This window comes from Coffea eugenioides, chromosome 8, assembly GCF_003713205.1.
Source record: "Coffea eugenioides isolate CCC68of chromosome 8, Ceug_1.0, whole genome shotgun sequence".
NCBI classification, from domain to species: Eukaryota; Viridiplantae; Streptophyta; class Magnoliopsida; order Gentianales; family Rubiaceae; genus Coffea; species Coffea eugenioides.
The window spans coordinates 3,662,921-3,686,984 of record NC_040042.1 but is presented as its reverse complement, the minus strand read 5'-3'; the positions used below and the strand labels follow the sequence as shown (position 1 = coordinate 3,686,984).

At 37.6% G+C, this 24,064-nt stretch overlaps 4 protein-coding genes and 1 non-coding gene across 6 annotated transcripts; 3 read left to right on the top strand and 2 right to left on the bottom strand.

Moving 5' to 3' along the window:
* Nucleotides 1-3,995: 3,995 nt before the first annotated feature.
* Nucleotides 3,996-8,296, top strand: LOC113781439 (MND1-interacting protein 1-like). The gene is made up of 3 exons (XM_027327378.1): nucleotides 3,996-4,095; nucleotides 4,220-5,941; nucleotides 7,554-8,296. Exons 2-3 carry the CDS (start codon nucleotides 4,259-4,261, stop codon nucleotides 8,070-8,072), a joined length of 2,202 nt encoding a protein of 733 aa, XP_027183179.1. The 5' UTR covers nucleotides 3,996-4,095; nucleotides 4,220-4,258; the 3' UTR covers nucleotides 8,073-8,296.
* A 4,364-nt stretch (nucleotides 8,297-12,660) lies between these two features.
* LOC113780940 (aluminum-activated malate transporter 12-like) lies at nucleotides 12,661-16,455 on the top strand. Its single transcript, XM_027326728.1, has 6 exons — nucleotides 12,661-13,047; nucleotides 13,185-13,325; nucleotides 13,872-14,144; nucleotides 14,525-14,646; nucleotides 14,841-14,984; nucleotides 15,579-16,455. Exons 1-6 carry the CDS (start codon nucleotides 12,747-12,749, stop codon nucleotides 16,212-16,214), a joined length of 1,617 nt encoding a protein of 538 aa, XP_027182529.1. The 5' UTR covers nucleotides 12,661-12,746; the 3' UTR covers nucleotides 16,215-16,455.
* Nucleotides 16,456-16,991: 536 nt separating this feature from the next.
* Nucleotides 16,992-17,063, bottom strand: TRNAC-GCA. The gene has a single exon. It is a non-coding gene; the product is annotated as a tRNA-Cys (tRNA).
* Nucleotides 17,064-17,923: 860 nt separating this feature from the next.
* Nucleotides 17,924-19,461, top strand: LOC113781565. 2 transcript variants are annotated; one of them, XM_027327521.1, is made up of 2 exons: nucleotides 17,924-18,234; nucleotides 18,728-19,461. In XM_027327521.1, exons 1-2 carry the CDS (start codon nucleotides 18,066-18,068, stop codon nucleotides 19,258-19,260), a joined length of 702 nt encoding a protein of 233 aa, XP_027183322.1. In that variant the 5' UTR covers nucleotides 17,924-18,065; the 3' UTR covers nucleotides 19,261-19,461. The 2 variants fall into 2 exon arrangements, with proteins under 2 accessions (XP_027183322.1, XP_027183321.1); XM_027327520.1 differs by having other exon boundaries at nucleotides 18,725-19,461.
* Nucleotides 19,462-21,367: 1,906 nt separating this feature from the next.
* LOC113781564 (NAC domain-containing protein 71-like) lies at nucleotides 21,368-24,064 on the bottom strand. The gene is made up of 4 exons (XM_027327519.1): nucleotides 23,401-24,064; nucleotides 22,600-22,877; nucleotides 22,162-22,488; nucleotides 21,368-22,059 (listed from the first exon to the last, which is right to left on the bottom strand). Exons 1-4 carry the CDS (start codon nucleotides 23,555-23,557, stop codon nucleotides 21,784-21,786), a joined length of 1,038 nt encoding a protein of 345 aa, XP_027183320.1. The 5' UTR covers nucleotides 23,558-24,064; the 3' UTR covers nucleotides 21,368-21,783.

Genomic DNA, 24,064 nt, shown 5'->3' with positions numbered 1-24,064 from the left:
CACATCATCTTATGCTATCATTCCATGTCCCAACAACAATCATCATATAAAATCAGAAAAATCACCAAAAATTCTAAAATTTGTCAAACTCTACTTTAAACCCTAAAATCTTCCACAAAATAATCTATTTAGCCACTACAACCCACTAATCAACCATTATGAAAGCAAAGAAGGAACTTTCTTAGAAACTTACCTCAAAAACTCAAGAAAGCTAGCAACTTAGGTCTTCCCTTTCCAAAACAACTCCATTAACCTCTTTAATCCTCCCTAGCAAAACGTTTCTATGGAGTAATTTGAGTTTCCAATTGTTGGAACTTAAGATTTGGTTGGGATTTGAAATTGAAGATGAAACTTTTCCTCTCTTTCTTTCTCTCAAGTGGTCAGCCAAGAAGGAAGAAGAAATGGGATATTTTTTGTCAAATTTTTGGTATTTAGTAAAGGTAAGAAAGTTAAGTCAAAGTCCAACTCCAATCGGGTCGCGACACCTAGCACCTTTTAATGTTATTCTCATCCTCTTGTCTCCCAATACAAATTAATCTAACTAACCACCAATTATCTCCTAGCACCTGGTAAAATAATAACACTTAGCACAAAAATCACTTAGTCTCCAAAATTTTATCGCACTAGCAGGTCCCACGTCTATAATGCACTTCCAATATAACGTACACTAACTTGTACCAAGAAAATGACTTGAAAACTATTTTCACTTATAAAAATGTATAAAACTTTAATATTTTAAAGGACAGTATAAAATGTAGGCAAAGAAATAAAATAATACTTAGAAACTATGAAAATTTTCGGGTTCTCACGGAAATGAACATAACGGAAGAATGTGAAGGGGTAAACATTTGAAGAATTGAAGTTGAAACTAATGCTCAATCATAAATTCCTTAATAAACCACATTGTCCTTGCTTTAATTGAGATGAAAATGACGTTTGAAGTTCTTCAAATTATAATAGCAAAGTAATAGTAATAATTGATACAAACCAAAATGAATGTCTCTGCAAGGACATTTAAGTAATTACACCAATAAAGAAGCTATTATAGGTTGTACCCATTGTAGAAAAGATGACCAAATAATCTCACATTTCCAAACTACCCAAACCTTTGAACAAATCATCATTGCATCTTTTAGAATACAAGGATATTTCAATAAACACAATAATACACATGCTATCTAAAGTAGTACCCAATACTATAACTACACTCAAAACAACCTCACAATCCCAAATATCCCTATTCTTGCGGTTGAAATTCAAAGCCATTCTTTGACCCAAACTCATTCTTATATAGTATAAGGATATAATAAGGCTATTCATGCCATTTTGAAATTGCATACTTTTATGAATCAATCCAACTGCTTATACTAGATTCATACGATTGTACTTATGCTAAAGCTAAAATTACTATGTGCATCACTTTTTTCACCTATTAAATTATATTGGAGTGGAGAATAATATGTTCATCTTTTTTTTCCTCCTACAAGTTTTACGTTTTGAAAAGGGTAAATTTTGACATTCAAACGATTGTACTTGTGCTAAAATGGAAATTACTATGTTCATCTCTTTTCTTTTGCCTAAAAAACTATACTGAAGTGGAGAGTAATATGCTGATCTCTTTTTTCTCTACAAATTTTACCTTTTAAAAAGGGTAAATTTTTGACATTCAAGGGGAAGAGACACACATTTTCACTCACCATATGACCTTTCCGGTCAACATCCATTTGGTCTCTTGATCACTATCAAAACTTTAAGTTTTGTTGTGGGCGAGGAGTTAAGGGTTCAAATCTTATCTCTCATCGATTACTATGTGTAATTTGCCACTTCAATGGCTTCCTCTAATAGTGTTTTCCATAGGTTAGGTTTCTCCTCCCCCTAAAATAGGATAGGATAGGATAGACTATGGGCCTATTTGGAACCCAAGTTTTTGGCCAAGTTTTTTAGTTACTAGTTTTTTAACAACTTTAGTTACAGGAATCCAAAAAAATTTATTAAACTTTTTAACCTACACATTTCGAAATATTTAATACTCAAAAAAATTTCTCTTTTCTTCTTCTTGCTCCTTCACCCGATCCATCACACCTTCATCCCCCGTTCATAGAAGCCCAGTACCGAGGGTTGAGAGAAACGTAGGCCCAAGATCTGCATACCAGAGGGAGGCTGCAAAAGCGATCTTTGATGGGGGTTCTGCAAAATATCTCTACTAGGGATGTGCTGGGTCGAGCATCCCATGATGCTGCTCTTCTTTGCATTTCCTCCCTCCCTGCCTTTGTCGACCAGCAAGCACAGCTGAACGAGTTGGAAAAAGTGCAACAACAGATACCTCACTGATTAAGAAGCATTATCAGAATAATTATTAAGGCTTTCTCCAATTCTGCCTATTTCCTTTTTCTTGCTTTGACAATTTCACCAGAGCGGCTTTGTCCCTTTCTTTTTAAGAGGACCTTTCACTCACAATCATCCGTGGTTGCCGGTTCTCTGGCTTCGGGAGGGAGAAGGGGAGGGTGAAGGGGAGTAGAGAGGGAGAGGGAGAAGAGGGGAAGAGAAAAAGAAAAAAAAATTGGCTTCACCATGGCTGTTGGTTCTTCAAAGCTGGAGGCAGAGGTGGCGGGGGAGGGAAAAGGAAGGGGGAAGGAAGAAGAAGAAGAGAGGAAAGAAAAGAAAAAGGAAAGAAAGAAAAAGAAAAAGAAAGAGAAAAAGGAAAACTTAGCCGCAATTTTGGACCATCTGCGTTCTTTAATGTTGGAGCAGAGGTGACGGGGGAGGGAAGGGAAAGGGGGAAGGAAGAAAAAGAAGAAGAAGAGAGGAAAGAAAAGAAAAGAAAAAGGAAAGAAAGAAAAAGAAAAATAAAGAGAAAAATAAAGAAAAAAAGAAAAGGAAAAAAAAGTTTTTCATCTTAAAAATTTTTTTCAAAAATTTCTACAATAGACTACAGTAAAGTTTTAAACAAACTTCCAAAAAACTCAGGTTCCAAACGGGACCTATGGGCCTGTTTGGAAGTCAGGTTTTTGGACAAGTTTTTACTTACAAGTTTTTTAACAACTTTTGCTACAAGAACCCCAAAAAACCTTCTCAAAATTTTTTACTTACATACTTCAAAATATCCAAAACACACAAAAAAAATTCCCTTCCCTTTTTTTCTTCTTCCATCCCTATCCCAACCCACACCACCGCCGGTGTCGACCACCACTGCTGTTTCGTTCCCCATCCTTCTGAGATGCGCCTGGCTTGTTGATGGCTGTGGAGAAGGTGCACGCTGGGGAAAGGGCAGGGGGAAGGGGGCAATGCTGGGGAAAGGGTAGGGGGTGGCGGGGGGAGGGGGTCGCGCTGGGGAAAGGGCAGGGAGGGTGGCGGGGCACAGGGGGAAAGGGCACAAGGGGCGGCGGGGGAGAGCGGGGGAAAGGGATGGTGGGCATAGGGGGTGGCGGAGAAGGGAGTGGGAGGGCAGAGGGGAGGAGAAGGGGAAAGGGAGGAGAGGGGTGGCGCGGAGGTGGCAGGCGTGAGTTACTGCTGGGAGGTAATGGGGAGGAAAGAAAGAAAGAAGAAGAAGAAAAAGGAAGAAGAAGAAGAAGAAGAGAGGAAAGAAAAGAAAAAGGAAAGAAAGAAAAAGAAAGAGAAAGAGAAAGAGAAAAAGAAAGTAAAAAAAGAAAAGGAAAAAAAAGTTTTTCACTTTACAAAAATTTCTACAAAAAAATTTTTCACCTTACAAAAACTTCTACAAAATTTTTTCAAAAACTTCTACAGTGCACTACAGTAAAGTTTTAGACAAACTCTCAAAAAACTCAGGTTCCAAACAGGCTCTATGTTATACAAATATTGTCGTTGTTGAAAAAAAAAAAGAAAAAAATGACTTACCATATTTATCATTATTTAAATTAAAAAAATAAGTACAAAATTTCCTGCAAGAAGGACAAAATTGGAAATCCAGCTGCAGGCATTCACACACCTAGCCTCACTCCTCCTGAATTCCCATAGATATCCGTCCTCCTCAAAGCCCACCTCCCTTCCCTGCCTCCTTCCCCTCCTTTCACTCCCCTCTTTACAGCTCAAACCCCCCACCTTCCAATTCCTAAAACGCTAATCATCATCGCTCTTGTAAGTCTTCTTTCTCTTCTTCCTTAATCTTTACATTCATATGTAATAGTTATACATATATATATGTGCTTACATTTTATCTGTATCTGTACCATTAATTGATAAGATTTTTATTTTTTTTTAGGGTTAATTTTGAATTTAATTTGTGACTTTAAAATCCCAAATGGGTTGTACCGTCAGAGATAAACACATCAGAACAAATCGGCGGGCTCGATCGGTAAAGCCCGAGACCGATCATCATAGTACTAACGCTCCCACCAACACCCCTAACAGCTCCACCATCAACCACATGGCAATTTCGAAATCTATAATGGAAACTGGATTGAGGCCCTTAAATTATCAAATGGGTACAAGTGATTCGGTGCAGAATCCGAACCTGAGTACGGGCCCGAACTCTGTTTTCGATGATAGTGGGTGGGGCTACTGTACTGAGGAGCAGTTAGAGGAGATTTTGTTGAAAAATTTGGAGTTTTTGTATAATGAGGCAATTTCCAAGCTCGTGGCGTTGGGTTATGATGAGGAAGTGGCTTTGAAGGCTATATTGAGGAATGGGCATTGTTATGGTGGAATGGATGTGTTGACTAATATATTGCATAATTCTTTGGCTTATTTAAATAGCGGTTGTTGTCTGAGTAATGGGAATTCTGAGGAATCTGAGGCTGTTTTTGGGGATTTGAGGCAGTTGGAGGAGTATTCTCTCGCGGGCATGGTGTGTTTGTTGCAACAAATCAAGCCACATTTGAGTCGAGGTGATGCAATGTGGTGTTTGCTCATGAGTGATCTTCATGTGGGCCGTGCGAGTGTGATGGAAATTCCTGTCCTTCCTTCGCCTAATGGAAATGGTGCATGTGCTAGTAGTTCAGTAAATAGTGGAAATGTTGAGGCGGTTGGTAATGGTCCGGTTGGGGTTGCTCCTGCTTTATGTAGGTTTCATAGTGGCTGGGGTTTTGGAAATGGGGGAACTTCTGAGTTTCCGATGAATGGCTTTTTCTCCTATGCATCTGAAATGGCTTTGCAGAAGGAGATTGAGTGTCCAAAGAGGTTCAATCTTACTCCTTCCATGAAGACTTTGTTAAAGAGAAATGTGGCTATGTTTGCTGCAGGATTCAGAGCAAATGCGAGACAGTTTCAGAGTCAGTTGCAGACTTCCCCAAGCTCTGCGTCCAGTGGGGATTCTTCAGTTGCAAATGGAACTAAGGCCGAAAGTGCTCCAGTAGGGCAGAATGAGGAAAATGTCAAGAATCAAGACGTTGTTAACTCGGTGTTGAATAAATTTCGCGACTTGAACCTTGATGAGAATATTGAGCGGGTGCCAATGGATCAGAAAGATGAAATGATCCTAAGTTTGATCCATCAGATTAAGACTCTTGAGGAACAGGTTAAGGAGCGGAAGGAGTGGGCCCACCAGAAGGCAATGCAAGCTGCGAGAAAGCTCAGCCATGATTTAACTGAGCTAAAGATGTTGAGGATGGAAAGGGAAGAGACTCAGCGGTTGAAGAAGGGGAAGCAGAATCTCGAAGATACTACAATGAAGAGGCTTACAGAAATGGAGAATTCTTTGAGGAAGGCAAGTGGTCAGGTTGACCGTGCAAATGCTGCAGTCAGAAAGCTTGAGACTGAGAATGCAGAAATTAGAGCAGAGATGGAGGCTTCTAAGTTAAGTGCATCAGAGTCGGTCACAAGTTGTTTGGAGGCCGCAAAGAGGGAGAAAAAATGCCTGAAGAGGCTGTTGGCTTGGGAAAAACAGAAAGCTAAGCTGCAGGAGGATATTGCAGCAGAGAAACAGAAGGTTTCGGATATAAAACAACAGTTAACTCAAGTTGAGACGGCTCAGAATGAGGCTGAGGTGAGTTGTCCTTTTATCAGTTTAGTAATTTAACTTCACATGTTTTAACAGCTTACTGCGAAGAATGGTTTTACATATTCATGAGCTTTTAAGACAGTTAAAGGCATGTTGAACCAATTGAATTGACAAGCTCTGTTGCAACATGGCATATTGGTGCTTTTCTGTTTGAAGGCCTAGCAGTCTCTTGTTGAATATGTCAGACTTTTTCTCTTATCCATTTTCTTCGAAGTTTGACGTATTTGGTCAGATATGAAGGTGGCTCAGCTAATGAATCGGCATTTTTTTTGGCATTACAGATAAAGAATTGATATGGCATGTCTTGGTTTCACATGTCAAGTCCATTTTGCTTTATGTCTCTTGTTTATTTGTAAGGCTTACACTGTAAGTGATAAAGACTTCACAATCCCTTCTTAGCCTCAGACTCTGGTTTCAAGTGAAAAATTCTAGCTGATAGCATTTTTCATCTAATAAACACTTGAAGAACTTAGCTAAATGCTATTATCTCCTTTACAAAGTCATACTTGAGGATAACACTCTCAAGTTCATTTTCATTAGAGACTTGGACAGTATGCTTTTTGGTTTTCTTCTTTCGTATCACGACCACCTATCATGCTGTATAGAGATGATTAATGCAGAGAATTCATTTATATCTACTTTGATGTTAAACCATTGCAAGAGAGGGGATGTTTAAATAGATGAGTGTCCATATTCCTCATGTTTGAATGTTAGCTTTACTTTAGATTATAGTTGTGTGAGCAATTTTATCTACTTAGTTGTTAAGTACTAAAAAATTAATGTGATGCTTTTAGTATTAGTTCATTGTGGATACTTGAACCTTATTCGTCAAACGCTTTGTTTCGTGCCTGTAGATGTGCTCTATTTGCATTTTTACGCATAACTTCACTCCTTGGCATCTTGTAGTATGTTGTTTTTTGGGTTTAACTGGCCTAAGTTAGATTCAAAATACATATTTTGACTTCTATATTGGAGAAAGCATGATAACTTGTACAGAATGTTCGAGGAGTGCTTTCTTTAAACTTGGAAGTTAGAGTTTGTCTTGACAGATTAGCTCTTTGTTTTTCTGCCATATTATTTGTATGAATGAATTCTGAAGTTTACTCAGGTTCAGTTATCCTTTCACCACGACACTGGCTGAAGTTTACCTGCATAATTTCATTTAGCTAGTTCTACCTGCATAGTTTAATCTGTGGGCTGCAAATCCCCTAATCAGTCTAGTTGGATATGCTTATATGACAAGTATACACTTGACAGATGTGGTCACCTCTATTGCTCACTTATGCCTCTGACAATAGAAATAACGTTCTTTTTTAGATACCTGTGTATTCCTGTAAAACAGAACTTGCAGCAAGATCCTTTTTTTTGGTGCTGATTTTAGCCATTAGAATTGGGCCTTGTTCAGAGGATTTGTCTCTCTTCATTCTTTTCCTGAACAATTTCGATGGAGTACATGGGGTTTCTATCATGCTTCCTCTTCCGCCTGTTCTTAATCTTAAATGCTCCTCGTCCTTTCTAATTGCCTCATGGGCATTTGACATCTGTCAACATCTTGGATTTTTGGTGAAAGTATTGGTTATACGATTTTATGCAACAGGCAAAATGGAGGCAAGAACAAAATGATAAAGAAGTAGCCCTGGCTCAAGTAGAGGATGAACGCCGCCTTAAGGAAGCTACTGAGGCTAATAGCAAAAGAAGGCTAGAAGCTTTGCGCCTGAAATCAGAAATAGATTTCCAGCGCCACAAGGATGATCTTCAGCGACTGGAGCAAGAACTTGCACGCCTGAAAGCGTCGCAACGAAGTAATGAGCTGCAACATCCGTCTACCGATGAATTAACCGGAAACTCTGAGGTAACAAAGCCTCAAGCAGAAGGCATTGTAAGGCTGCTTCATGAATTTGATAATTTGGACAATGCATCGGAGAAGGAAACCAATTATAATAGGGAATGCGTGGTTTGCATGAAGGATGAAGTTTCTGTAGTTTTTCTTCCTTGTGCTCATCAAGTTCTCTGTGTGAAGTGCAATGAAGGTTATGGGAAAAAGGGTAAAGCAACGTGTCCATGCTGCAGGGTTCCAATTGAACAAAGAGTTCGAGTTTTTGGTGCTACTTCGTAGTGCTAAATGTGAGACTTGAGAACTGCATGAATAGAATAAACTTTCGTTCATGAGGAGCTATGTTCATGTAATTTTTCCTTATCCTATACGTGTCTGGACTACGAATTTAACCGTAGGTCTTGGACATGGTGGTTGGATCAGCGTTATACGGTGTATGTAATGAAGCGGCACAGCCTGGATCAGGCTTATGGCATAAATATTCTCATTAACATTGTTACAGGCAATTGTCATCTGGCATGCTGCCATCTGCTCTGCATAAGGGATAAATTCGTGCATTTGTTTTGGTTCATCGGGGTGTGGTCGAAAATAATTTTGGTAGGAGACAACCAATGACCACACAGGGAGAAAATTAATGCCAAACGAACTCATTTTAACAAATAAGCATATACTGCAATGTGTACTTCGACTGGTGCAATTCGATTGGGGTGCTAAAGTATTTTGATGGAAAGCGGGAAATAACTAGTAGGGTTTACTCCATACGCTTTTAGGTGACAACTCCCCATTCGGGTAAGGATAGAACGGGGGAGGAGGTGTGATAATGGAAGGTGAACAAAATAGAGATGTGACAATCAAGTTGTGAGGAACTGGATGTTAAAACTGACGACCAAACATAGCATCACCCGAACCAATTTTTATCATCTAACACCAACACACAGGAGGAAGAAAAAGAAATCAAAATGTAGCCTTTTTTTTTTTTCCTTTTATCAGCAAGGCCAACAGAACAAAAGGGTGTTTTAATGTTACGTGCACCAGTCTTGCTTAACTTTTCAGACAACCATGCCAAAGGCTGTGGAATCAAAACCAAGGTACCGAATAGTTTTCCATGGTATTAGGAGCAGCCTATTGAAATGGAGGAAAATTAATGGAGATCTTGTACGTGCTACGCATAGTAAGGCAGGAGCTGTACAATCATTACGACAAAAACAGAACAACCAAGGTGGCGCCAACAAGTAAATTAGTGATCAACTGAGTAGTGAATAACATAGCATAATCCTGAACATGCATGTGAGAAACCAAACTGCCAGAAAAGGTATGGATCGAGCACGTCAAACAGTGATTGACAATGGAGTTGGAGAGTGGGGCATGAACAAAATTAGATACGCCAGGATGAAAGGGATGGCCTCCGTAGCAAATCTCCCAGGAATAGGACCTATCAGGCCATCAATGCAAAGTCCTGAAAAAAAAAACAGATGATGTCAACATACACAAACCTACCAATCCGGTGGTGTAAACGAGGATGGCATGCTCGTAGCTAGCTACTAAGGCTCGAAACAATGAGCTGCTACCAAAAAATAACCAGGTGGCGCTGACAAATAAATTAGTGATCGGCCGTCAGTTTGCCTGCTGGCAACGGATTCTTCATGTCTTTGGACATGGTGATGATTGTCATGGCTGGGAGTTTTGTGTTGCCCTTGGCTGGAGTGGTTCCAATATTTAGGGTCTTGTGTCTATTCAGATCGATAATATGACACTGATCTTTGTATTGATTCTTTCCAACAAAAATATTACGATTCTTTCTCCTATTCAGACTTAGCTTTAATTAATTTTAGGGTTAGTTACAATTTATACCCTCAACAAGCACAGTAATTAACGATTCACTTCAAGGGTACTAAGTGAGATTTTGAAAACCTGAAGAGAACTAAGTGATATTTCACAAAATAGTAAAAAAACAAGCTGTACATGTAGTGCGTATTGTAGCAGTACTGTACCCTGTAGCAAACAGTAAAAATCACTGTAGCAGGTATTATAACCATGTTGCCTTGTAGTCCCAATAAGTATTTCTGGTGAATTAAAGGTGGTGGTAAAAAGTTTGGATTTATTCAAGTTTGTTCTCTATTCTGATGGTTTAATTAATTTTAATATCTGTACACTAGAACGGGTGTTGATGAATTTTCGGGTTGGAACCTTAGGGAGGTTTCTGAAATTATCCCTTTTAATAATTGCTTCATTAAGGATAAGCTCATCTCCTCCTACAAAACTTGCATTTCTAAAGTACCATTGTAATTTTAACTTATTCCAACAAGATATGAAGTGTGTTCAAATCAAAGTTTTTACTGAATGAAGAGAACATTGATGAAACTGCATGTAGGTGCAGAGCAGCATTTGTTTAATTCGCCAGGTTTTCCTTCCAAATCTTCTGGTACTTAATCATCTAACCCTGGACTAGTTTCTGTAAACAACAGAACGAAAATCCTACTGCAGCAAAAATAATATCAATTGCAGTTGTGTGGTAAGGAAAATTTGTCATCGAATGGAGAATAAGAAGTTTGGTAATGTACGACGTGGAAAAATAAGAAACTCCCATGTGGTTATACCTATGATTTTCAAGGGCTTGATGGTACTACACGAGAATACACCAAAAAAATTTTCAGGCCAGCTGTGTGAGAATAACATGAAAGTAGGACTCATGATTTTTGTTAAAACGTTAGGTTAACAAGAATCCTTGCATTTCCTTTCGTAACTAGCTCAAAAACAACTCATTTATACATGAAAGCTATTACAGCTATATTGATGTATGTGTATATATAACCCGTGACAACTTTTATGTATGCCCTAAGGGGCTGGACTTCTTCTGCAGTTGTTTGAAACAGCAGAAATGGTGGTTTGCAGTTTGCAGATTCACCATCTTGCAGTTGGACATTAAAGTACTTTGGTCAACGGCGGTTGCACCAGTATTAAGAGGCTCAGCCAATCATGAGCGGACAAGCGTTGAAGTGACGGTTGACTTTGTAGTTTCTTGCAGGAAATAGGTGGAACTAATGTATCATATGGATTTCCCAAAAGAGGGGGAAAAAATGTATGATAGATGCATTATTTTGATAATCCATTTAGTGACTCAGGTATTGTTGAGTAATTTACAGAAAATTTTATGCATATGTTGCCTTAGTACGTTGAAATTAGCACTACTTTGTCAGTATCTTAGTTTCTCTTACCCAAACAATTTTTTGAATTTGATTGACTTGATTTGTTAGTTTTATATATAAACAAACAAATAAATAAATAAACATACATACAAAACACCCAACCCTCCCCCCCTTTATGTGAGACTTTTTTATTTTTTTCCGCTTTACAAGATACCCGAGGAACCTATTGTTATTAATACAAACAAATTGCGATTTAATAATGGATTAATTTTTCCTACATTGATAGTACACTGTTAGTAGTATAGGATGAATGACAACTACGTAAAATTTGAATATAAAATTCAAATTTTATATATATGTAAAAACGGTTCATTATTGGCGAGATGAATATTAACATATAATTGGATAAAGTTTGATGTATAGTAGGTGAATGTGCTCGAGTTTGTAACCTCTAGTTTCTTCTAGGATGATGTGAATCGCCCAATGAATCAAAATATGTAATGGAAGTTGTGGTGATGTTTTCTTTCTCTTCTTGAGATTTCCATTTCTTCAAATAGAAGATTTCTATTTCTTCAAATTGAATAACTGGGGAAAAGAAAATGAAAGCTTTATCAGCAACCAAAAATTGTACACTTGAACTCGGCCTGCATGTGATCGTCTATAGCTTTTAGTTGTCTACCAAAATATTTTACTACGTATGTTAATAGTAAGAGAGAAGTAAACAAGAAGTACATGTAAGATTGGAGTCACCCTTGTTTTGTCTACCGCGATGATGGATGGAGAAGATTTATGTGCCGAAGCTGTAATTAAGTAAAAGATCATGCAACATACCCAATTGGAGATATCATTTTCAAGTAGTGCTGGACTACATTCGTCAAAACAGGGAAAAAAAAGAGTAAAGGGTCATGAATGCGCATTAGCACTCATTAAGATTTACGATTTACCTCCCGTGTTAGATTTTTGAAATGATAAAGTCAATTTGAGAAAGCACATAAATGTAAGAAAGGATATTAATTAAGATTTACTTTCCGTGTTAGAATTTTGAAATGATAAAGCCAATTTGAGAAAGCATATAACTGTAAGAAAATATATTAATTATTTAGATATACACCCGTTAGAAAATTAAAAAAAAAATAAAAAAAAAAACCAAAATGGTAAGATCAGACTGTGCATACCTCCAATCTTAAATTCACATCGCTCCATCTTAAATTCATGCCTGTTACAACTTTTAATACTAATGGTACAAATTATTAATAATAATGGTACAAGTCATCACCGCATTAAGAGTATGATTCGGCCTATTCCTAAAGAAATTAATTGTTAAGCGTAGTGATGTAAAATCAGAAAATCTAAACAAGTTGTTACTGATATGGCGGTGAATTGTTACTGACATCACGTAAATTGACTAAACTCTACATATCTTCCTATATTAGATGATTATGTATATGTTTTACATATTAGTTCACATCAGATTTCTTACCATCTGTCATTATTCATATCATATGCTAAAGTAACCTATAAATTTCACTTTCGATTTTCATGACCGCCGAAAAAAGAAAAGAATCCCATATACACCTGTGAAGATCTGTACACCTTTAATACTATCTCATTTGCTTTTCCCCCAAGCATGTGAGCACATACACATCACTGCTTCCTTTTGATTCACATATAAAGCAAACCTCAACTCAGTCTCTGGTCTCTAATGCTTGGAAGACAATTAAGTACTGATTTTCTGAGCATTATTTTTTGATCTGCATCCCAAAACCTGCCAGGAGTTACTACAGAACATAGCGTTCTTTGTACCGACAGGATGGGTGTGGAAATAGTGATAAACGGGGACAGCCCTTATGGAACTAGCGCCAGATTGGAGAAGATGAAGAAAAGTCTGAACATGTATGTGGAAAAGGTGAAAAATTTTCCGGGATTAGCATGGAAAATGATATGGAAGGTTGGAAGAGAAGATCCAAGGAGAGTTATTCATTCGATCAAAGTTGGTTTGTCATTGACACTAGTTTCCTTGTTATATCTTTTGGAGCCATTGTTTGAAGACATTGGCCAGAATGCCATCTGGGCTGTTATGACTGTGGTGGTTGTGCTGGAATTCACCGCAGGTTTGTGTGTGTGTGTGTGTGTTTTTTTTTTACCTTTCATTTCATGCATATTCAGTTTTCTTTTGTGATAATAATCTCAATTACCAAAGAGTTATGATTTTTTTTAACTGTTCTTTTAATTCTTGAATGATATCTAGGAGCAACATTGTGCAAGGGCCTCAACAGAGGATTCGGGACGCTGTTAGCAGGATTACTTGCATTTTTCATCGAGTATATCGCCACAGCTTCTGGGCAGATTTTCAAGGCGATTTTCATTGGAACTGCAGTTTTCTTGATTGGTAAGTTCTATTTCTATATCAGTCAAAAAACTATGAGAGCTTTCGGCTCTTCTTCAAACAAAAAATGATTTTTTTCTTTCTTTTTTTTGGAAGCTCATATGCAACTTCAAAGTTTGTGCTTAGAAAATCTTTGCTGATTCATTATGAAGTTTGGAGTAAATTGTGCCCATCCGGCACCAAGACTATTAATTTTGTACACTTTTATCCCCTAAAATATGTTATGTATCATTTAAACCCTTAAACAACTTAATGTGTAAATTTTTAGCTTTTCTATCATGTTTGAGCTAACGGAATGGACTATGTACATATTAATATATATATATTTTTTTACATATTAATACTTTAACTATATGTATAGTACTTATGCAATTTTATTGCACCCCAAATAGTAATATTAATAATTCTTACCATGGAAGAGAAAGGAAGTTATCATACTAGATCTGTAGCGCGCGTATGTAAATTCTTATCTAGTAATCTCTTTCTCTTTCGATTCAGTTTCTGTGTAATAGTACCTCATTCAGTTTTTATTGTTGTCTAATTTGACAGGAATGTCAGCTACTTACGTGAGGTTTGTCCCATATATAAAGAAGAATTACGACTATGGGGTTGTCATATTCCTCTTGACCTTCAATTTGATTACTGTATCAAGCTTCCGAGTTGAGAATGTGTTAAAGATAGCCCATGAGAGGATTTACATGATAGCTATTGGTTGTGGAATCTGTCTCCTCATGAGCCTCTTAGTATTTCCAAATTGGTCTGGGGAAGAACTCCATGATTCCACTGTTTTTAAGCTTGAAGGGCTAGCAATATCAATTCAAGGTAATTTAGGACTCAACTTACTAAGTTAAAATCCAGAATTTTCTAGTGAATTTCCGCTCATGCTGCAAATTAGAAGACAACTTGAACAAGTTGGAAGTCATTTCTGGCTACCTCCAGATGAAAATTGAAAAGCCATACTGTCTTAGTTATAATCACGTGAATTGAAGGGTTGGTGTTACATTAATTTGTGGTGTAGCTTTAAAGATATATATGTAGTTACAAAGTCAAAAATCATGAACTAAATAACCAATTCTGTGATACTAGGATATGATAGGTCAAGCAGTAAAGTTCATGTGAATTTATGAGCCGTAATTACTAACTGACTTTTTTTTTTCATGACAGCAACTAGTTACTGATAGCCAATAATATTTTTTTTGCAGCATGTGTGAATGATTATTTTAGTGAGGAGGAACCAAAAGCAGCAAATGGAGAATCATTGGAGGATCCAATTTATAAGGGCTACAAGGCAGTCTTGGACTCCAAATCCACTGATGAGACCTTGGTAAGCTTTTCTTGATCTACCATGTTTTATGTTAATCTCAATTTACTTTCTTAATTTTTGATCCCTATGTTTTGTGAAGTTCATGTAGTAATTAATTGACACCATTAAAGCAGTATCCCATTTTGTCTAATATAACCAGCAGTTTAGCACTATGTCCCTAGTTAACAAGCGTAGTTAAACTGAAATTTGTGCAGGCAATGTATGCAAGTTGGGAACCAAGGCATTCAAGATATTGCTATAGATTCCCATGGCAGCAATATGTTAAACTTGGAGCTGTTCTTCGCCATTTTGGGTATACTGTCGTTGCTCTACATGGATGTTTAAAAACTGAAATTCAGGTAATCCTACAAATTTCTTTCTTTCTTGTTTCTGGATCTTACTATTCAATATTTATGCACATGATCGACTTCATACCACGGAGGCTTCAAAAATCTGTGCTGTTTAATTCTGGTGCATCTAAATTTGTGAAGAATATTATCTAATGGTTTTATCTTTTCTGCTGCAAAATACCTTTAAGGAAGATTCTTTAAACATTTCAACCATCAACTTTGTTTTCCAACGTCTGTCGCCACATCTGGCTCCTTGTGAAGGCCACTGCAGTATTTATTGACTTGCTTCTCCAGTTTAGTCGGTTAACATGGATCGTTATAATAAACTTGTCCAAAAAGACCAGTCAAATGGGTGCAGGATGACAATCTTGACACACTGCTAAATGCTACACAATTCTTGTATAGATTGGATTAAACCCTCTTATTTAACCCTATGTTTTAGATCCCATATCTCGAACCTGTTTTTACATTGTCGTATATATGCCTCATTGGACTGATAAAATTTAGTTGAATTTCATCATAGCCAAGCAAACTATGTAGCTTTCCCTTGTAATCAAATCCTATTTTCCAACTGAACTCATTATTTTCTCTCTTTCTTGTTAGACTCCACGATCTGTTCGAGCTCTTTTCAAAGATCCATGTATTCGAGTTGCTAGAGAAGTATCAAAAGCACTGATGGAACTGGCAGATAGCGTAAGCAAACGCCGCCAATGCTCGCCAGAGGTACTATCCGATCACCTCCACGAAGCCCTACAAGACCTTGATACCGCCTTAAGATCCCAACCAAAACTTTTTCTTGGCCCCAATGCCAATAGTAACACCAACATGTTAGCCCTTGCAGCTGCGCAAGCACGACAAAAATCAGGAAAAGATTTTGGAATTTCATTATCAAGCGTAAAAACGGACACATCTGCATTGCTCGAATGGAGATCCAAGAGGGCTTCCGAGCAATCGAAAGAGAATGATCGAAAAGTGCTCAGGCCAACTTTGAGCAAGATTGCAATCACGAGCCTTGAGTTTTCGGAAGCACTTCCCTTTGCTGCTTTTGCCTCTTTGCTAGTAGAAATTGTGGCAAGGCTTGATTTAGTGATTGAGGAAGTTGAAGAATTGGGAAGGTTGGCTCATTTCAAGGAATTTGAACCAGGAGACGCAGTTCTTAGTGTGATTTGTCAGACACCTAAAGCTGAAAATGCAAAACCTATGGAGAATCATTTACCATCTCATGGTGCAGCTGAATAAATTGATAGGCACAAGAGGTTTATATGTGTAGAATGTACTTCAAGAATTTAGTATATTGCCTTAAGCCGGCTCTTGATGCATTGATGTGCATTGCTACCTAAAAGAGCAAAGAAGTACATGTAGGGTTTTTTTTTTGAAGTGCATGTGCGGTTGATTATGAATTTGTAACATTTGTCTCCCAAATGAGGGTGGAATTTGTGTTGTAATGGTAAATCGAATGCGATTTGGTTTTCTCTTTTGATGATGTAGATTTATTCCAAAACACTTTTTCAAGGAAAATCTAATTTTTCTTCTTAAACTTTGTCAATGAATTAAATTAGTCATCGAAATTGTAGAAGCATAACATGTTGTATAATTGTGGTTTATAACTTTCGGAATCCTCTCAATAATTCTTTCTTTCTTTTTTTTTTTGGGTTCCTTTTATAATTATGGTTCGTCTTTTTATCAATTTATTGTTTCCAAAACTCTCCAACACTCCAATAACGTATTAGACATTCAAAATGAGAAATATTCAGTTATTGAACTAATCTGAGAGTAAAGTACAAGTATTTGCAATACAAAACTAGAATGAAAAATCAAAGAGTTGAAGGAAAGGAATATTCAGTCGATTTTTTTTTCCTATTTTATTTTTTGAAGGAAAGGAAAACCGTTGATAGTTGTACGTAATTGTTTTCTGTGGTTGACTGGTTTCTCACTGCAAGAATACCAGGAACAGGCGAGGCGAGAAAGGCAGGGAAACTAATCAGCACGCAGAAGTTGAAAAAAATGCAAAAGTGAAGGGCCCTACCGGGTTCGAACCGGTGACCTCTCGATCTGCAGTCGAATGCTCTACCACTGAGCTAAGGACCCGGACGTTGGCTACTGTCGAATTGCTTAAATAAATTTCATCTAATAATTAATGTGGTTGGGCATATTGGCTTTTCGTTTCTTTAAATAGGCCTCCTCACAAGCTCGATAGCCCCAGGCCTCCTGAAATAATTAATCGGAGAAGCAATCCCAAAATTAACAAAAATCTGTAATAAATGAAAATTTTGAGTATTTAAGACCAAGCACAATTGGGACACTTAAGTAACAGGGAAATCCTTAATTCTGAAATCCACCCCTTTTCTCTTCCCCTATGAAAAATTTTTGAGTAATTTTGTTATCTTACTAATTACTAACTAAAAACAAGGTTAGATCTTTTATTTTATTTTTTGGTAAAATCAAAGTTGTGTCATTTACCCAATGTGTGAAAACGCTAGAAAACTAAAACATGTTTAGAACTCCTTTCTTTTTTTGGGTTAGGGGTTCATTCTCAATCAATTATGATGAATAATTAAAGAAACAACTATAATTGGGGAGAGTTGTGTTAAACAGTAAAGTAAAGTGAGAGAAATTTTAAATCGGGTCTGGGGTCTGGATTCAACGCCTCCCACTCATTTTAAAAAAAAAAAAAAAAAAAAGAGAGTAGCTGTAGCTAGTTTTTATCAATTAGCTACATTACAAAATAATTAAGGATCAAATATCACCTAGGATCATTATAAAAGAAGTTATATTCATGTTGCAATTTAGGTGGAGTTCTTACTGCTTTGAACCGAATTCCTACAATTTCAACAAAGCTTAAACTAAACTAATGAATAGTTCAATGAGCAAAAGTACCCCTCTGGTAGATTGATAGAAAAGATGGTAGAACCAAACCTATGTCATAAAGGGAAAATAAGTCGGACCAATGTATGGTTCAACATCATGCAGTTGGAGAGAGGATAAGATATATAGTCTTCTGAAGTCAGTCAATATTCCAGAGGCAAATAAGTTTATAAAATCGCAAGTGGAAATTCGAGAATGCTGAATATGGCTTAAATCCTCCCGAAGATGGCTTGTTTCTTCTCAAATTCTTTATCACATGGTTGCAAGAAATGGCCACAAAACTTGTTCAATTGGGATTTCGGCAGCAAGAAGAATGATTCAAGGCCACAACCAAAGTACCATGACATTCAACTCCCTTTCCCACCTTCCCTAGTTGGCAAAACTTTCTTGAAGGGTACAATTTCGTCTCTCTTTCTCTTAGTTATTCTTTTATTCGTTAATTCAGCATCTTCTATTTTGTGCAAAAAGTATTCCTAAACAAATGAAAAAGCAAGCCTAGAATCCCATTATTTAACCCTTTCAATAAGTGGGAATGGATTTCTATTTTGATATCTGGTTCATTGAAGTCAAAAGAAAAGTGCTTGCATTGTGGGATAAGGTCGGCTAGCTTTGGGCCATCTTGATGGTTAAAAACTGCTTCCTTCTGCAGATAAATTATCCAGACATGCAACTGAAAAAGTTAGAGATTCTTCCTTTAACTCCAACAATCTACTAAAATGTTCACAAAAAGAAGTCACAAAGAAGTACGAACTTGATGATGCAATATCAAACAATTACAAAGATTGCAGAACAAATTTGAACTTTATGCCTAGCTACAAAGATAAAAGATTAAAAATGTAACCGCTAGCCAATTTGTTAGGCCTAAGTTTTTTAATGGATTTTAGTAGGTAGGGAGCTGAGATGCTGCTACAAGGCCACTGTTGATGGCTTTAGTGCAACTGATTTTCACAACAGCAGTGACTTTAAGGGACCATGTGTGATCATTGGTTACACAAGCAAATCATTCAAGTTTGGAGCTTTTAATCCTGAAGGATATAGAAGCACAGATGACTACTATGATACTTTTGATGCATTCCTTTTTTATTGGCGAGAAAAGGAGGAGAAGGAGAGGGATGGTGATCCTATAATCTTACCTAAAGTAGGAGGTAGTGGTGCTGCCCTTTTCGATTATGCTCGAGGAGGGCCACAATTCGGTGCAGATGGTCTGCTGATTGGACCTCCCTTGGCTCCTGTTATGGGAGGATTTGCAGGCCCTGATACCAATTCAGGGATTGGTGATTTGAGGCAAGCTAAGTCCAGACTGGGATTGTCTTATGCCAGAAGACAAGATGGGAAGGAATCACTGTTTGGAGACGAGTCCAAGGCTAGTCTTGACGAAGTTTTAGTATTTTGTAGTCCTGAAATTGCAAGCCTGTACTAATTCAGGCAGTTTTGTGTTTCATTCTTGCAACTGCAATTTGTGAAAAGCAAAAGCTGAGGCATTTTCTTTCACACATGGACAAATAACGCTTAGGATAAGATCATACTATACTTCCTTTAAGTATTGAAGCATGTAAATCCGGTTCTTCATTCTCATTGCCACCCTTTTACAGATGATATGAGAAGCTACAATCTTCATGAATCATGATGTACAGGTTTCTAGTGCAGAATAGATGTGTCAACAATAGAACTAGCCATTTTTGGACATAGGCGTTCCTTCAGAGGTTGTTTCGTGTAGCATTCAACAAATCTGTCTTCAGAACAGTAACGATACATCATACATTTGAAAAGGATTTCTATATTAATGCATTCTATATTTTCAGAACTTGTTCCTCAAACTTTAAGAACTTTATGTAACAAAAAACACCCTAGTCCATGACCGCTAATTTGAGCCATGCTAACTTGATTGGTAGCTCTCATGATGTAGCTTTCAATCACAAATTCAAAGAAGGAAAGCGATAACACATTCTTGAAGAAGTGGAGCAGTACACTAAAGCAGACTAAAAAGAGCCTCAGAAAGAAAACCGAGTGCTTAAAGGGATTTTTTGGACTAATCAATTTATTTGCTTATTACAGAGAACAAGGGGCCACAAGCATGCTTGATTCTGCTTGCCCTGGCAACTAGGTTTAATGGTTGATGTTTGTAGGGGCGGGAGAATATATGTATTTTGAGAGAATCTCTGTTTTCTTTAGCAGTGGATTACAAGCTTCAAAAAGCACTTTGGCTAAAGTTCATTTGTGTAGCTTCTTTATCAATATATATTCTTACCGAAGGAAGAAGGGTCGGAAAACAATTGAAATCTTGTAACTAGATATAAAGTTAAACTTGTTAGATCCTTGTCAAGCCAAAGTTTTTAATGACCTAATCGGAAAACATTTGAAATCTTCTGTTCTGTAGCATTAACTTTTAGATGTCAGAAGTAATGGCTTAATTCCCACGAGCATGGTTGATCATGCTATGGACTTCTAGTATCTGGAAAGTTGAATTGAGTATAATCGTTTAAGGAGAAACCAAAAGTACATAAATGCTGCGCAAATTTGAGCTTTCACAATTTTTTGGAGCTGATATTAGCATCCTTCCTCTGGCCCCGGCCTTTGTTTCCATTTGCAAGTTGGAGCACTCGGGCTGTTTTCTGATCATGGTGGGAACTGGGAAGGAATCATCTCTGTCAAACTTTAGTGGTGATTACTTGATCGATTGATTAGGACCATGGTTCGCCATCACGGGTCGCGATCGCGTCGCGGTCTTGGTTGTTCCACATTCGTTGTGGCATATCGGTTGAATATCGGGTGATACCACATTATAACACATGAAAGTTTCCAAAAATTTTGAAAAAATTACTAAAATTAGAAAATACCAAAAAGGCACAATTTAAAAAAATATCCGAGCGACTCTGAGTTGACTCGGATATATCGGCCGATATCATGCATCATGGATTCCAATCGGCCGATATCGGCTGAGTCAAAACAAGTCGTCCGAGATTTGGGATCGATGTCGTATTGGTCTCCTGCGTTTTAGTTACGACTTGGCCGATACGTATCGGTATCGGCCGCTATTGCGAACCATGATTAGGACACTTACTAAGATTTTGAAGCTAGTCAGTTTCAAATTTGAGGATCTACTGACGCATCTGGCATATTTTTAGGAGAGGAAGTTGCAGGATGCCTGAGCTATAACTTCTGCAGTGGTCAGACTATTTTGTTGGCTTTAGCACAATGGATTCTTCTTTACGGAGAAAAAAGAATTGCTATAAATGAACAAACTTTCGATAATTGGGGTGCCTGATGGACCTCAAGAAAAGGAAAGTAACAAGGTCATGGCGTGTTAATCTAGGATCCTTTCAAAAAGCATACTGATATATTGTCACCTTTTCTGTTTCCCATTCCCCTTGTACGCTTGAGGTTTTCTTCCAACCAAATGAGCAGATGAAGCTGAACCAGGCCATATGATTTGCAAACATGCTTGTTTCATTACTTCTGTGTCCATAAGCGAGTAGAATATTGAAGATGTCTCAGAAATATATAATATCGACACAATAGAGCAGCATTTGATAATTTTATTCCATTACAAGATACATAGATTTTCCAGCATGCAAGTAAACAACGCCTATTGAGAATCGATAAAACTCGGAGATGTTTCTTTGCTAAACAAAGAAAAACTATAAAGACACCCCTCATGTCTGGCCTTTGGACTAAAGCAATGCCAAAACATGACAGATGTTTCCACAACCACCTTATGCTAGAGAAATTTTGAAGGGTTCTACTTGGGTTTCCATTCCACTCCTAGAGAAACGTTAAAAGGCGTTCTCTTGGAGTACACCTCTAGATTATTACATGTAAACATATTCTGACAATAAAGTAGCCAAGTCATTTTCCTCCAATCATAAAGGGTTAATTTCTCCAGCAACTCCTGGATTTGAGAGGGAGAAAAATGAGTAACATTCATTTTTCCTGTTGTTGATCCTTAGAAAGGATTTGGATTTAGAGCATTGGGCGGGCCAAAGCTATCATACAACATATCCTCATTTCCATAGTACCCCATATAGCTTCCATGAACCGAGTAAGGCGACATGCATCCATAGCGAGTGAAATCATCAGAAGTTTCGCCTTCCTCTCTAAAATTTGAGTTTGATGAACTTGGTGAGGCTTCGTATGGATCATATGTCTGCCATGAAGTTGAATTTTGGAATTCAAATTGTGGACAGTAGTATCCTGATAGACGCTGTCCTTGGCGGTATTCCTGCATTATTTCAAGCATTTAACCTCTTAGTTTAAAGTCCAAATGCAGAACAAACCCCTAATGCATTACAACATGCCTAATGCAAATGGGCATTTTCAGTACCTTCGAAGAATCCAGAATCATATCAGGTGAGACCCAATTGCTTGAGGGATCCATCCCCATTGAAGAGTATGTTGAAGAGTGATCATACTCTCCCATTACTGAAGCCTGATGAGGAGAGGCAATAGGAGTTGAGTTATTACTCTCAATATGACTAGCCTGCATTGGTATCTCTTCAGAAATGACAACCGGGTCATTTGAGATTGTTGCTGCTGGTGCAACATTTCCAATGTGGGAGCTACTTCCCACCTGCTTCAATGTTGAATCTCCATGAACATCATTTGTTTTCTGCTCATTCTTCTTGATGACACGACACAAGGCGTAAGGTCCCTGTAGATATTCACTCAGTTAGCTGAATGCGATAGATGTTTGTGCTGCAGCACAAGTAAAATGATCAGAAGCCAGGCTATAAAAGTGATCAGAAGAGGTTGCATTTGCTACCTTAAAAACTGGACTGCCTTGAGAAACATCATCAGAGAGACGATATTCGTGCATCACCCAATCTGTTCTATCTCCAAGCGGGGCTCTTCCACGATAGAACACCAGGGTTTTTCGATAACCTATCACTGCAGACTGGCAGACTACTTTTCTATCTTTCCCTGTAGCCTTCCAGTATCCAGCTCTAGTAGCTCGATTTGTTCGCGAGCCATTGGGATACTTTTTGTCCCGAGGACAGAAGAAGAACCATTCCATGTCACGCTTTGGCAAGAATGACTTCTCTGCAGTTCAAAGCCATAGCAATGAAAACATCGGATGCATGAAATCTACGAGGGTATATTAAAAGAAACACAAGAATGACAAAATGAAGTAGACGTTGCTGAATGTCTCAGTGTGAAACGTCACTTTAAATCTGAATTAAACTAAACTTGAAAAGTAAAAAGTATGATGGATGTCCCACAATCAATGTGTACACAATCTTGTCAGCAGTTTTTAAGTGGTTCTTGTAAGAAGAATAAAGAAGAAAAGGAATAGACAGATGAGCAGTAAAGCATCAACTTTCCAACATCATTACACATATCACACAAATTGGAATGATTTAGAAGAAGCTCATGATTGAATTAAAAAAAATTCTTTACATTCCACCGCCACATACTAGCTGAGATCATATCTCCAGCCTAAGATACGCTCAGGACAATGACAGCTGCAAGTCAATATTATCCAAATTCTTGTATAATCTGCAATTGTTCCGAGATTATTTCTCAGTTGCTTGAGTAAACAGGTTGTATTTGAATTTTAAAATACCTGGCAGTTCCCAAGGATCAAATTTGTACAAGTCAATAACTGGGATTACTTCTAGCTCAATTTCAAGTCCATCTGTTTTCCTTTTGAGATAGTAACCAACCAGTTCCTCATCAGTGGGGTGAAAACGAAATCCTGGAGGTAGTGATGCTCCTCCCATTTTGTGTTTCTCCTGACTATATACTCTCTAACGCTACCAAAAACAGAGGAAACAAAGACTTCTGCAGGCGTAGTTTACTGGTTATGACAATGTACCATCATACTGGACTAAGTTTAAGTGCCAAGACTGTACCTATTAAAAATCTGAAAGATCCAAAAATAAAAGCTTTTGTCAACCACAAACTTTGTTTCAAGAACTTCAAAGAATTTCCACAAAATGCACCTTTGGAACAACAAACTCATTTTCCTTGAAAGAAATTCGATGGTTTTGTTGATTACAAAATCGCTTCCCCCTCCCCAATTAAGCTCTCTTTGGAAACAGTTAAGGTAAAATTCCAGCAGAAAATAAGCAAAAATTTGACCAGTACCAAGAAGTTAATATGTGCAAATAAGACAAAATAAATAGTCAAGACAAAACACAAGACAAGAATTTAAGAAATGTGATCTAAAGATGGCCTAGTTTAAAATTTTTGACCAGCTATAGAATTAAACTGAGCGAAAACTACTG